This window comes from Salmo salar, chromosome 20, assembly GCF_965601325.2.
Source record: "Salmo salar chromosome 20, fSalSal1, whole genome shotgun sequence".
NCBI lineage: Eukaryota > Metazoa > Chordata > Actinopteri > Salmoniformes > Salmonidae > Salmo > Salmo salar.
Genome location: NC_138310.1, coordinates 12143986 through 12160199, shown reverse-complemented (window position 1 = coordinate 12160199; position 16214 = coordinate 12143986). Strand labels below are relative to the sequence as shown.

The window sequence follows — 16214 nt, the reverse complement described above, 5'->3', positions numbered from 1 at the left end:
ATATTCCACAAACCCCCAGTGTGGCTTATTGCTATTTTCAACTGGTTAAAACTGTAATTGGAACAGTTAAAAGTAATGTTTTGTCATACCTGTGCTATATGACAAATCAAAATTCAGGGCTCAACCAGGTTTATAGATAAATCTGACAGGAGAGTTCGAGTCATGAAAGTTGGACAGAGGATCTCGAAGTCTCTGAGAAAGAAACATTGGATGAACATAAAAAACGGCAACTGTGCAGTTATGTGCCATATGTTATGAATACAAACCGTTATAAAGGGCCCATTTGCGAGATTGACTTGTAATTTCAATAGGCATAGGCTACTGATTGGCCTACATCTCTTTTCAGATAGTCTACAGTAGCCTAGACAACATGTAGCCAAGATGTAAACTGAACAAATTAGCAGCTTGCTTAGTTCAAATTAACAGACTAATTTATTCATGAATAGGAAGGCGATTTCGCAATAAGAAGTGCTTGTGTTTCCCAGTAGCATGCTGGAATAAGCTACTGAGGATGGGGTCATAATTTCAGTCACTGAATTAAATATTAATAATATGTATATGAACTGAATATGCTTGTCAACAACAGTCAGTGGTTGTTTTTAATTTCCATAACTTTCATTTCAAATTTACACTCGGGCAGCCCCCGAGACCCAAGACCTGAGTATGCATAAAGCACTTACCGTTTTCTTTAATAAGCAGTCAACATAATAATGCAGTTTAAACCACCTCCACTCACTCAAGTGACTAAAGTGCTCTCTCAACACACACACACACACACACACACACACACACACACACACACACACACACACACACACACACACACACACACACACACACACACACACACACACACACAGCCGGCCTCACTGCCTGACAGTAAGCAGCAGGTTACCGTGAAATATATATTGTAATGAAACAGGCAGGGAGCAGGTCTCGAACCCTCAACCATCTGGCCCGAAATCCAGCGCTTCTGTGCCCCAAAAGCATGCTCAAGCGGCAGAGTCGATATCCGCGCTTTTAAACCCAGGGTCGTTACAATCTTTTTTTAAAGAAATGCCACAGCGGCCGCGGTTAAACTTAGAAATAGGATAAAAACCGGCAACCGGCGGCCAATACTTCCCCATACTGGTATATAAATTAATCAGTATAATACCAAGCAACCTCTTTTGACCTTGTGGTGTTTATTTATTTAATGCATTATATTGCCACTGTGCTATGCTAACACACACACTTTTTAAAATGTTTATGTATCCTTTATTTATACAGGTGTTTTCTCATTGAGATAAAATACATTGTTCACTTAATAAATATGGTACCATATGATCATTTTTGGCACCATTTATCATGATTGTGTGTTACCATGGTAGAATGTAAAATGCAGCTTTAAACCATGGTATTTCCATGATCCACATCTATACCATAGTATAAATGATGCAATACCATGGTATTATTTAGGTGCATCGCAGTACTATCATACTTCAAAGCTAAAACCATTGTTCAGATCTATACCATGGTATAAATTATGCAATACCATGGTATTATTTAGGTATAGGGCTAATGGCAGTACCATGGTAAGCGGAGGTGGTATAGGTCATCTATTCACATGCTCATCTAACACTGTTCAGAAACATTTAGCATGCAATAATGTAGCCTATGTTAAGTGTATTATTTTTTGCTCGATCGCCTAAAGGCAACTCCCATTGCCCGCGAAATATGAGACTCACATGCTATTGACATTAGATTGCTATTTTTTTCATCGGTATCATGATGAAGATACTCTCAATGTAAGACCCTACACCTGCTCCCTAACAAAGCGGAGTGAGGGTAGAAAAGAGATGAAAGGTGGATTAAAAAATAGCATGGGCTTGCCTTCAAAATATCACTTTTATATTTGACAGCGCATATAGGCTGCACAGACCAGTAGCCAAATTAAACTCTAAATATTCCATTATATTATTTAGAGTTTTTTTTTTTTATTAGTATTATGTTTCTTAGGACCTACCTAAAACTAATTAATAATGGATTTCTTTGTGATAGTGTATATTATTAAGATTGATGTCCACGCAAATTTGCACAGGTCTAGTCCCACTCCTAAACTTGCTGAGAGATATAAAAGGCTTATCCCAGAATGTGGTAAAAATAGGACTGTATGAATTGGTCTCTAAAAAACATTCCCTGATGAGTTTTTTTTTTTTTTTTACAGGCAACATGCCGTAAAGTCTGTCTGTAAAGGGTATAATTTACCAATCCAAAAATGGTTAGCTGACATGACCAATTAAATGACTGTCAGTGACTGACAAAACAAGAGAAAAACTGCTGATGCACATGCACATGCTCATTTCGAATTTACACCTTGTTTATTCTACTATTCTAACTCTCAACAGTAAGTTGAGACCACGACTGGGGGGGCCCAAAGCGACTGAATATGTCACGTATGCCTGGCACTGAAAGGTATGCAATTTTTACATGGTTGAATAGCCTACATGATAGCCGACTCATATAAATATATTACATGAATAAATATACATAAATAATGATGTATACAAAACAATACACACGAATGTAAAACTATTTCGATGACTGGCTTTACCTTTTAGCATGTCAACATCTTGAGGGTCCCCTTCATGCTCCACATAACATCTGTATTTGTTCTTGTACGCATTCTCTTTATCAATGATGATCATACTGGTCGTCTGTCCTTCCTCCCTCTGCTCTAGCTGTTCCGTCTCTGCTTTGGACACCTCCACTGTTTGGCCGTATTCATCCTCCATCTTCCATGAGATCTTGACCAAGTCTGGAAACATGTCTCTAGCCAGACATATCAGGGTGGTCTTCCCATTCGACTCAGGGTTGGACGCTGGGTAGACCGTCACTTTGGGTTTACGTACGTGATTGTCTGATTTTTCAAGAGAAACAATAACATTTACAGACTTCAGATCTATTATGGTGTCAAGATTAATCGATGTCCCACACCATTTGTTTTATATCCAGCTTTACTGTCTATATTCAAGTAAATAATTAATTACATACATCAATAATTTCCATGTACCAACTCGTCTTTTGTCATAACAACTATCCTTTATGGAATATCCAATTTCAATATAAAGTAAATTATAACGTTAAATATTATTTAAATCATAAGATTCTTAGCTCAGTAAACAATTCAACATTCTTGCCCTATATCAGACTACTTTACATTTATATCACACATTTAACTGAGGGTGTATATCTATAAGATTAAGGACACGCAATATACTGCAATTTGTGCGTATGGCTTCCTTGAAAATCTGAATTATCAATTATACAGGCTAATAACAAATGTTCAAATTCATAATATAGAGATTTTTTTTAACATGGGTTGATCGTAAATAGTGCGTGCATATTTGGAGCAATACCGCAGGAAGTTTTGTAAATTATTTTGGACTGACTAGACATAGATTAATTCTGAATTATTAATAACTACTGCTTAGTTTTTTTCTGCCGAAAAACCGAGGAATGGATCTCTTACCTGTCACATAGAGTCTCGTACCAGAGCCAAATTCATAAGCATACACTGTGAAAACTCTCTTGTCAATAAGTAGTCTTCACTGTGTCTTGGATGAGCTTGTGTTAACTATACAAAGGTTCAGCTGCATCATGCACCCAAAATATCTTAGGGGGCACAAATATCTGAGGGGGCACATTCAAAACAAGTTTAATTCTACAGTATGCACAAAAATATGTATTTCTTTATCTGAGCATACCTCTTGTGCTAATATATATATATATATATATGAGGGGGCACGCACGCACATAGAATGAGTTGGAACATGAAGCCTACTAACAAAGTATTATTATAATTTTCAAAAATTATTATTATTTTTTTAAATTAATATTATAAAAACACAACCCCTGTCAGTGTGCATGAGCCTAGGCCTGCCACAGGAGTCACTAGAGTGCGATGGGACAAGGATATCCCGGCAGGCCAAACCCTCCCCTAACCCGGATGATGCTGGGCCAATTCTGCGTCGCCTCATGGGTCTCCCGGTCGCGGCCGGCTGTGACACAGCCTGGTATCGAACCAGGATCTGTAGTAACGCAGTTAGCACTGCGATGCAGTGACTTAGACCACTGAGGCACTCGGGAGGCCTCTACTGCCAATGTTTTAAATGAACTTTTGTTATTGGTTGCACTGGTGCTTCCAACTTAAAGTTAGGAGCACAACATAAACATTAGGAGTACCAGAAATTAAGATTTTTTTAAATCGTTTGAGATATAGCCTATATTGGGCCTATATGAGCTACTCTGTAGCACACGTTGTGCCATTGAAAATAATACATAACACTGTAAATACGTGTTTATAAAAAAAAGCTAAAATGTTGATACAAATACCTGTTATTTAATTTACAAAATTATTTGTGGAATATTAGGTTTGTACATTGTATAAAATCCCTTTTTTCAAACAAACTTAGGCTTACTGCTGTCAACAACAACAAAAAGTACGTTAATTTATGATGTAAATTATCACTCTAATGGGTAGGAAACAACCTCAGTGATTCCATGCAGTTTCTGCTCCTGGAGTCTCCTCATATACCCATGCTTTTAGTTCGAGGCACAATCCCCTTATTGACTGGGCTACGGGGTCCGTCATGGGTTGGAGCCCATTTTGCCATGCTCATTGTCGGAAGTCGGCGCAGCCTGCCCTGGGATGTCTCCCTGCTGTCTTGGGAAAGACCTTGGATCTCTCCGCTGTTCCCGCGGAGTACCAGGACTTATGGGAGGTTTTGAACTCTGCCGGGAAGGAGATGAGTGGATGACTGCCTTGAAAACAGCTAGCAGGCACTACGAGTACCTGGTGATGCTGTTCGGACTGACCAATGCTCGCTCAGCATGTCCTCCATGTCCGACAGATCCTCCAGTGTCTCCTGGAGAACCAGCTTTTTGTGAAGGCTAAGAAATGTGAGTTACGTCGCTCCATCATCTCCTTCCTAGGATACGTCATCGATGCAGGGAATATTCAGATGGACCCTGACCATGTGAGAGCTGTGTTGGATTGGACTCAACCCACATCCAGAGTGTAGTTGTAACGTTTCCTGGGGTTTGCCAATTTCTACCGTTGTTTTGTCCGGGGTTACAGCACCATTTTTTCCCCCGTCTTTGCACTCACCTCTCCCAAGGTTTCGTTCATATGGCCTCCAGCAGCTGAATGGGCGTTCTCAGACCACAAGCAGCAAATTGCTGCAGCTTTTGCCTTCCCCTCAAACTACTGTAATAAACTCGAGACTCGTACTACTTAGCCTGAGCCGTGATAACAGGAGTTGCTTACCAAGACAGTGAAAATGTTGACTTAAATCTACTTGAAAATCTATGGCAAGACCTGAAAATAGTTCTCTAGCAATGATCAACCAATTTGACAGAGCTTTAAGAATTTTGAAAATAATAATGAGCAAATGTTGCATAATCCGGGTGTGGAAAGCGCTTAGAGACTTACCCAGAAAGACTCAGTTGTAATCGCTGCCAAAGGCGCTTCTACAAAGTATTGACACAGTGGTATGAATACCTACGTAAATTAGAATTTTCTGTATTTCATTTTCAATACATTTTTTTTTAAATTCCAAAAACAAGTTTTCACTTTGACATTATGGGGTATTGTGTGTAGATGGGTGAGAAAAATAAAAACATTGAATCAATTTTGAAGTCAGGCTGTACTACAACAAAATGTGGAATACGTTTTTTTTGTGTGTACTTTTTACCCCTTTTTCATGATATCATATTGGTAGTTACAGTCTTGTCCCCACACTGCGACTCCCGTATGGACTCGGGAAAGAGCCATGCATATGGACTCGGTCGAAAGCCATGCGTCCTCCGAAACATGGCACTGCTTCTTGACACACTGCTCGCTTTACCTGGAAACCAGCCATACCAATGTATCGGAGGAAACACCGTACAACTGGTGACCGAAGTCAGCATGCATGCGCCCACCCCGCCACAAGGAGTCGCTCAAGGGCGATGGGACAAGGACATGCCGGCCAAACCCTCCCCTAACCCAGATGACGCTGGCTAGGATCGAAGCCGGGTCTGTAGTGACGTCTCAAGTACTGAGATGCAGTGCCTTAGACTGCTGCGCCACTCGGGAGGCCCTATGAATACTTTCTGTAGGCACTGTAAATGCTACATTTTGTTTTGGTACCAAGGACTGATATGACAATTATTAGAGACGCTCTCTGGAAACCAAGACAAGATAACTCACAGTTCTTAGAGGCATAAGAGATATATTCTGAATAATATTTTATTTCATATATGTATACTCTGATACTGTGTCACCACATAGTGATCAATGATGTACATAAACCCTGGAATGCTGATGCTATGTTTTGGCCATGGAGAGGCTTTGAAGCCACCGGTCAGCCATATTGGCACTCCTCAGAAAAGCAGTCCTCCATAGGAATTAATGGAATTATACCGTATTTCAAGGACATAATTACATTAATACTTTGTAAAATGTTGTTCTATATTTTTTCATTTTCTATTTTTATGTTTAGCTTATACATGATACAATTTAAAAGTATGTATTAAGTTGTCTGTAATACAATAAATGTGGCCAAAACGAATGTAGACATTTTTTACACTGGTGGAGGAGTGCCAAGGAGTCTCCATGGGTCCTCCCCCTGGGTAGACATCTGGTGTAGCCTAAATCATTGGTAGTGACGCAAGTCGTTTTCAAATCGAGTTATTGCATAGCTTTTTTTTGTTGCCATTTCCTGTCTCTGTGTGGGTTTTTGTGTTTTCTCAGATAATCTATTTGATTTTGTTGTGCTTGCTCCATTTGTAGATTCTGATGATGAAGTGCTGGATGATAAATACAACCTGAAGAAGGGTCTTATTTAGCAGGTAGATATACTGTCTGTACCTCTCAAACTAATGAGGCAACTGTCGAGGGTAACTTTTAATAAAATCTCTAAATTATTTTCGTGTGTATCATAGGTATGATTTATCTAAGTAAAATATAAACGCTGTATGGCTCTATTGCCAAAAGGTCATTTTGATATGAAAATACTTCCATAATACAACATGGAATTTTTGGTTTGATTAATTATGTGGCTCAATCTGTTTTGAAGATAAGATAATGTGTTTTGCTTGCTTATAGCATGCATTTTTTTTAAAGTACCACCTTTAGTGGTCATACTGGAATGTGGAACCCATTTGAAGTTACCCAAGTTCTCGCAGTAGCTGCCCCAGCTAACTGTGGAGGAAGACTTGGCCTAACAACCACCGCATGTTCTGTATTCCTCCACTGAGAGATCCATGTTCCTCAGCCTATTCATCATCTACACACCTGCTTCATATCCCTTCGCCTCTTCACTCAAGCTTCCGAAACAGTTGTTTTTAAAGCCATCCATAATCTATATACTGCCATCCATAATCTATATAGTGTATGTCCAAATGCATGCCTTTGGAACCCATTATTTTATATCTTTACGGCTGCCCTCTCCTCATTATAGGAATGGAACAAATTGTCGAATAGTATAGTACAACCATTAAAATCACTGGACATTGTTAAACTGTTTTTTTGCTAAACTGAGAGCATTAGCCTCGAAGCTTCTTCGTAAACCTTGCACTTGGCTTTGAAAAATGCATCAATATACACATTTAAAATTGCATCCATTTTGGAAAGGGCAGATTACATGTTTTATGAACTCATATTTGAATTCACACTGTCATCTGTTACCCCATCCGGAAGTTTCATCCTTTAATCAAAATGGCTGCTTTCACATACATCTGCACTGTATTTTTTCAAAGTGAACGGCTTTTCACGCAGTAGCAGACTTGTAGGTACTGAAGAATGCAGTCCCACACATGTGAATACACAAACAAACAGCTAACACAGAGAGGACCATTTAATGTAGTGGTTAACAGGAGTTGTGTTTGCATGAATTAATATAACTCCCACCACCACCATTTCTATTCACCATGAGAAGACTATGAAAATGACAATACACTTACGAAAATGATGGCAGTCAGAGTGCAGTATAACTGCAGTATGCTGCAAATACTGCGTCTAAAATATATTTTTTTACTGTATTAATTTTGCCATGTGAGTTAGAGTGCAGTATAACTGCAGTTCAACTGTAGTACACTGCAGTTATTCTGCAGTTTCTGCTTCCAAAATACCACAGCCAACTAGTTACTGTACTTACCGCAATTTAGAAACTAAAACATCTGTGGCCCATACTTAAGAACATTAGAAAAAGTTTACGTTGAAAAAATATATCTGTCTTAAAATGTGCATCGGCCAATTAAAATAGTTGACGTAGTTGCATGTGATAAACGCTGCATGTTGGCTGTTCCTATTAGAGAACCTGGCACATTTACCTCAATGCTAACCTGAAAAGCTGACTGTGATTATGGCAATCAATGGCATTTCTTAAAATAGGTCAACATAGCCACCAGAAGGATATTGTAGACCTCAAAATGCAAGGTTTAGGCTACTTTTGTCCCACTTGGTCTGAAACAAATGCAGTGTCCTAATATTGCATGATGCATCCTTGACTAGCCGCCCTTAAGCCAGGATTCAATCCAATCAGCGTTAGATCTGCATAGTAGCACATGACATTGAAAGGTATTTTCTGATTGAGCCGACATATTTTATGCAGAACTTACCATGAATGCAGTGTCCGCGAATAGAGCAACATTGACTTTTAAAGGTGCATACTGTAATTGACAAAGCGCAATCAGATTGAATCCCGGCCCCAGTGTTTTATATTGAATACCCACTATAGAGAGTATTTATTATCTATTATACAAAGGGTGGGTCTAATCATGAATGCTAATTGGTTAAATCTGCATTCCAGCTGTGTCTATTCCACAAGTTATTACCGGCTAAATCTATGATGTTAAAATGCCTATTTATTCTTTTCCATCTGACTGCGCAATCCACTGTCTCATCAGCCCAGCCAGAGAATTTATAAACTTGATCTCCGCTATAAAAAGCATCTAGGTAATAACTAACATTTAGTTTTCAACAGAGGAGATTTGTATAAACCTTGCTGTTTGTCTCTCCAACATTTACAACATTGTTTCAAGTATGCTAGGCCTAATAAAACGTGCCACCAATATGGCTACGCTTCAGTGCTGGGCTCAGATCACTTCAACATAGAGGTTAGATGTTTTCTTTCTTCATCATCCCTTTTCAAGTAGCCTAGACTTAACTTTCTCCGAAGCTTGTCTGTCTGTCTTGCCCAATGCGCTTTCACCTGAGAAACATAACACGCGCCTGGTGCAATATTGTAGCAGCCGTTGCAATTCACAGTTTTTATTTCAATGAACAATTACACAAAACAGATAAATGATTAATAATAAGTCTTGGTGATTCAATAGTTATTTATTTACATTTTTTAGTTTACCTGTATTTAACTAGGCAATTCAGTTAATCATTACATGACTTTCTAAACTATGCTGGTATTCTTTGTTTTGTTTATTATTAAATATGTTTTATTTTCTTACGTAGACATTTTATTTGTATTATTAGCAATAATTAATGAATGACACTATCAGGGATATATATAGAACAAATGTTGGTTCAGTTAAGAAGAACCCCTGGGGTTCTATATTTGGTCCAGTGAAGGAGTGTAGGCCTGTTAATATAATCATTTGGTCAATAAAAAAGAAATATACAAAGTGGCAATGCAAACAAATTACGTTGGTAAACATGCTGTTGTTGATCTTTTTTCACTTTTCCATTTCAAATTAAATAACATTTTATTAGTCACATGCGCCAAATACAACATGTGTAGACCTTAGTGAAATGCTTACTTACGAACCCTAACCAAAAATGCTGTAAAAAAATACAAATAAGAATAAGAAATAAAAGTAGAGAGCAGCAGTAAAATAACAAGAGGGAGACCATATACAGGGGGGTAACGGTACAGAGTCAATGTGCGGAGGCACCGGTTAGATGAGGTAATATGTACATGTAGTTAGAATTATTAAAGTGACTATGCATAAATAATAACAATGGCTTGGGGGTAGAAGCTGTTTAGAAGCCTCTTGGACCTAGACTTGGCGCTCCGGTACCTCTTGCCATGCGGTAGCAAAGAGAACAGTCTATGACTAGGGTGGCTGGAGTCTTTGACAATTTTTAGGGCCTTCATCTGACACTGCCTGCTATAGAGGTCCTGGATGGCACAAAGCTTGGCCCCAGTGATGTACTGGGCCGTACGCACTACCCTCTGTAGTGCCTTGCAGTCGGAGGCTGAGCAGTTGCCATACCAGGCAGTGATGCAACCAGTCAGGATGCTCTCGATGCTCAGCTGTAGAACCTTTTGAGGATCTGAGGACCCATGACAAATCTTTTCAGTCTCCTGAGGGGGTATAGGTTTTTGTCATGCCCTCTTCACGTCTGTCTAGGTGTGCTTTAACCATGTTAGTTTGTTGGTGATGTGGACACCAAGGAACTTGAAGCTCTCAACCTGCTCCACTACAGCCCTGTCGATGAGAATGGGGGCGTGCTCGGTCCTCTTTTTCCTGTTGTCCACAATCATCTCCTTTGTCTTGATCACGTTAAGGGAGAGGTTGCTGTCCTGGCACCACACGGCCAGGTCTCTGACCTCCTCCCAGTAGGCTGTCTCGTCGTTGTCTGTAATCAGGCCTACCACTGTTGTGTCATCGGCAAACTTAATGATGGTGTTGGAGTTGTGCCTGGCCGTGCAGTCAGGAGTTTACAGGGAGTACATGAGTGGACAGAGAACACACTCCTGAGGGGCCCCTGTGTTGAGGATCACCGTGGAGGATGTTTTGTTACCAACCCTTACCACCTGGGGACGGCCCATCAGGAATTCCAGGATCCAGTTGCAGAGGAAGGTGTTCAGTCCCAGGGTCCCTAGCTTATTGATGAGTTTGAGGGCACAATGGTGTTGAATGCTGAGCTGTAGTCAATGAATAGCATTCTCACATAAGTGTTCCTTTTGTCCAGGAGGGAAAGGGCAGTGTGGAGTGCAATAGAGATTGCATTATTTGTGGATGTGTTAACTTCTTATGGGCAGGTGGGACGGTAGGGCCCCACCTGGCCAACATCCTGGGAAATTGCAGAGCGTGAAATTCAAACTACAGTATTATAAATATTTAATTTTCATAAAATCACAAGTATAATACATCAAAATAAAGCTTACCTTCTTAATCCAGCCGCGGTGTCAGTTTTCAAAAAGGCTTTACAGCTAAAGCAAACCATGCGATTATCTGAGAACAGCGCCCCACATACAAACACATGAAAAACATATTTCAACCAGGCAAGTGCGACACGAAAGTCAGAAATAGCGATATAAAAAATGCCTTACCTTTGATGATCTTCTTCTGTTGGCACTCCAAAAGGTCCCAGTTACATCACAAATGGTTCTTTTGTTCGATAATGTCCTTCTTTATATCCATAAAGACTCAGTTTAACTGGCGCGCTTCAGTCAATCCACCCAGTTTCCCTCCATCAAAATGCATACAAAATGAATCCAAAATGTTATTAATAATCTTTTCCAAACAAGTCAAACAACATTTATAATCAAACCTTAGGTACCCTAATACGTAAATAAACGATAAAATTTAAGACAGAGCATCGTTGTCGTCTTTACCGGAGAAAAATACCAAAGAACGCGCTCTCTTCCATGCTTGGAAACACTACAGCCAAAATGGGAGCCACCTAGAAAAACTACAATTTCTGGCAAAATTTTCCAAAAACCAGCCTGAAACTCTTTCTAAAGACTGTTGACATTTAGTGGAAGCCCTAGGAACTGCAATCTGGGAAGACTTGCCTTATAATTAAAGTGATAGCCATTGAAAATAGGGGTGGTTTGTCCTCGGGGTTTCGCTTGCCATATCAGTTCTGTTATACTCACAGACATAATTTTAAAAGTCTTAGAATCTTGTGTTTTCTATCCAAATCTACCAATTATATGCATATCCTAGCTTCTGGGCCTGAGTAACAGGCAGTTTACTTTGGGCACGCTTTTCATCCAGACGTCAAAACACTGCCCCCTACCCAAGAGGTTAAAACCTGTTGGGGCTAGGGGGCAGTATTTGCACGGCCGGATAAAAAACGTACCCGATTTAAACAGGTTACTACTCTAGCCCAGAAACGAGAATATGCATATAATTAGTAGATTTGGATAGAAAACACTCTACAACTGTTTGAATGGTGTCTGTGAGTATAATAGAACTCATATGGCCGGCCAAAACCTGAGAAGATTCCATACAGGAAGTGCCCTGTCTGACAATTTGTTGTCCTTCTGTTGCATCTCTATCGAAAATACAGCATCTGTGCTGTAACATGACATTTCTTAAGGCTTCCATTGGCTCTCTAAAGCTGCCAGAAAGTGGAATGGGGTGTCTGCTGTCTCTGGGCGAAGAACAGCAGGAGAGTTTGTGAGTGGTCAGCCTGGGGACAGTGAGAGTGAGATGCGCGTCCCACCTCGCCCAGGGAGGTTATATCGATATGCAAATTGGAGTCGGTCTAGGGTTTCTGGGATAATGGTGTTGATGTGAGCCATGACCAGCCTTTCAAAGCACTTCATGGCTACAGACGTGAGTGCTACGGGTCGGTAGTCATTTAGGCAGGTTACCTTAGTGTTCTTCAGGCACTATGGTGGTCTGCTTAAAACATGTTGGTATTACAGACTCAGTCAGTCAGGGAGAGGTTGAAAATGTCAGTGAAGACTCTTTCCAGTTGGTCAGCACATGCTAGCAGTACACGTCCTGGTAATCTGTCTTGCTCTGCGGCCTTGTGAATGTTGACCCGTTTTAAGGTCTTACATCGGCTGCAGAGAGCATGATCACACAGTCTTCCGGGACAGCTGGTGCTCTCATGCTTGTTTCAGTGTTATTTGCCTCGAAGCGAGCATAGAAGTTGTTTAGCTCGTCTGGTAGGCTTGTGTCACTGGGCAGCTCTCAGCTGTGCTTCCCTTTGTAGTCTGTAATGGTTTGCAAGCAATCCCTGGCACATCTGACGAGTGTCAGAGCCGGTGTTGTATGATTCAATCTTAGTCTTGTATTGATGCTTTGCCTGTTTGATGGTTCATCTGAGGGCAAAGCGGGATTTCTTACAAGCTTCCGGGTTAGAGTCCCGTTCCTTGAAAGCGGCAGCTCTAGACTTTAGCTCAGTGCGGATGTTGCCTGTAATCCATGGCTTCTGGTTGGGGTATGTACGTGTGGTCACTGTGGGGACGACGTCATCGATGCACTTATTGATGATGCCAATGACTGATGTGGTGTACTCCTCAATGCCATCGGCGGAATCTCTATCTCTACAGCTTATCATGAGATACACTACCTCAGGCGAGCAAAACCTCGAGACTTCCTTAGATATCATGCACCAGCTGTTATTTACTAAATACATAGTCTTTCGCCCCTTGTCTTACCAGACGCCGCTGTTCTATCCTGCCGGAACAGCTTATAACCAGCCATCTGTATGTTGATAATGTCGTCGTTCAGCCACAATTCCATGAAGCATATTACAGTTTTGAATGTCCCGTTGGTAGTTTAAACTTCTGCGTAGGTCATCGATTTTATTTTCCAAAGATTGCACATTTGTTAGCAGAATGGAAAGAAGTGGGGGTTTATTAAATCGCCTACAAATTCTCAGAAGACAGCCCACCCTCTGGCCCCTTTTTCTCCGCCTTCTCTTCACGCAAATGACGGGGATGTCCAGAGGTTGTTTTCGGTCATATTAGATGGTAGCAGAAACATTATGTACAAAGTAAGTTAAAAAATAAGTTACTAACAACGCAAAGAAACAAACAATAAAACACAATTGGTTTGGAATACGTAAAACGTCATCCTTGTTCTCCAGCAGAAACCATCTTGTTTTTTCTGTGTCATATCGATTACATTGATAATACTTTTAACTCCGGTGCATCCAAAGTGAAAAACATAATCAACTGTACACCTTCATTGTTGACACACGCATTTGAAATCCCCCCAACTTCCCAGTACAAAGACAGGAGACAAAATAGAAGTCTGTAGAAATTACTTTTCTGTCCTTGAAACAAGGTCCACCACTTTGGTTCCTCCTCCTGAAGTTTCAAGTTGTGCTCTTGAGGTAAAGAACAAACAAATATTGACCCTACAGCTTAAAGTGAGTTGATTTCATCAATGTTACATCTACTCCCGCTCCTCCCCTCCGGAGGTCGCCGTCACAGGTATACTAACCACCCTTCCTGGCATCCGTCATTACGCACAGCTGGCACCAATCATTACGTGCACTTCATCATGAGGCATACCTGGACTCCATTACCTCACTTATTGCCTTCCCTATATCTGGCACTCCCTTAAGTTCTTTCCCCAGTCAGTATTGTTTCTGTGTCTATGTTAAGACCTCATTTATGTTGTCTTGCTCCATGTTTGTTGGTTTATTAAACGTACCACCTGCTTCTCGACTCTCTGTGTCTTCGTTACAAACAAAGTGTCAGTGTTGGTTAGTTATGTTTTTTTCTGGTGAGATTATTGAAAGCATGATGTGAAATAAAAGCATGCAAAGTAAAAAACCGAGTGGGTGCGGATCAGATTTTTCCAGATCTTTCCTCTCGACAGCTAAAGGTCCTGAAGCTTCTGCACATCTGTGGGACCCTCCACTCCCCTCACAGTGTCCGCTCCACTCATAGAGAACAAGCTAATGGTGTTTGTTTTATAAAGTTAGATCAAAGCTGGGAAATGGTGGCCGTAATGAAAAAGTTTGGTAAACCCTGGTGTAGTTGATTGCATTGCATCCTGCAAATAAATATGAAAGGGAGATTGCATACCAATATCTGGGAAACTACATGGGCGTCTTCCTTAGTCTTCTCTGCTGGGACTACGATCAGGACTGGGACTACAATCAGATAATTAACAAGAAAACAGTACCACCAGGTCTGAACTATTTCTGAAGATGTGAAATAAAATGTTTCAATCAGAAAGACCACTCAAAGCAATTTACATATACCTTGTGTAGCACCCACTTGGTGATGCATAGCAACCGTATTGTACCAGAACGTTAACCACACATCTATCAGGGTGGAAAGGTGAGGAGTGTTATGCACATGGGTGTTGTGTGCTCTGTTTGAATGTACTCCACAATCTGAGTTTGTCTTAGCATAACCTTCTGCTATCTTTGCCTGACCATACTGTGATACACTGCCATTAGATTTGGTCCTGTAGCTCCTTATTGCACCCACCACTGTTCATCTATGAAGAATTTAGTCTACACTTTCTGACAACAGATGCCAAATAAACTGTATACACACTAATTTCACACTTTCAATTGTAAATCCCCAATCTACCACTCTAAACTCAAGTCAGTCTATAGTACTAATGTCATTATCCTTTGTGTCCTCACATCCCAATCGAACTAAACTCAGCAAAAAAAGAAACGTCCTCTTAATGTCAAATGCGTTTATTATCAGCAAACTTGACATGTGTAAATATTTGTATGAACGTAGCAAGATTCAACAACTGACATAAACTGAACAAGTTCTACAGATATGTGTCACGCCCTGGCCTGAGAGAGCCGTTTTTCTCTGTTTGGTTAGGTCAGGGTGTGACATGGGGTGGGCATTCTATGTGTCATATTTCTATGTTGTTTTTCTTTGATTGGCCTAGTATGGTTTCCAATCCGAGGCAGCTGTCTATCATTGTCTGATTGGGAATCATACTTAGGCAACCCTTTTTCCCTCCTTCAGTGTGGGATCTTGTTTTTGTCAGCTCAGTAAGCCTGCAAAACGTGACGTTCATTTTTTTTTTCTTTGTTATTTTGTTTGAGTGTTCTGAGTTACAATAAATATAAATATGAGCACTTTCCACGCTGCACCTTGGTCTACTCCTTTTGACGATCGTCACAACATGTGACTAACAGAAATGGAATAATATGTCCCTGAACAAAGGGTCAGAATAATAGTATGTGTGGAGGTGCTGACTAACTGCGAATAAACTACAAACTATCAAAAAAAGAAATTTGCACACCATGTATAATCTTCCCACAATGTAATGGGTATCTACCAACGTTTCGGCATCACTGTGCCTTCCTCACGGACCCTGAGGAAGGCATGCCGAAACTTTTTTAGATACCCATAAAATTGCTGGGAGATTATACACGGAGTGTGCGACTTTCTTTATTTTGATGGATAAATGCAAATTGATCATCACCCCTGGTGAGACAAAACCGTGAACCGTCAGTGAAGAGCACTTTTTGCCAGTCCTGTCTGGTCCAGCGACGGTGG

The 16214-nt window shown here is 40.5% G+C and overlaps 1 protein-coding gene across 1 annotated transcript in view; it reads right to left on the bottom strand.

The window, feature by feature from the left end:
• The window catches only part of LOC106580237 (immunoglobulin kappa light chain), a 32778-nt gene that overhangs the window by 13213 nt on the left and 3351 nt on the right, over positions 1-16214 (bottom strand). Inside the window, exon 3 of the mRNA XM_082966842.1 lies at positions 2594-2899. Within this exon, the coding sequence (XP_082822968.1) occupies positions 2594-2899 (306 nt within the window). The remainder of the gene's footprint in view (positions 1-2593; positions 2900-16214) is intronic.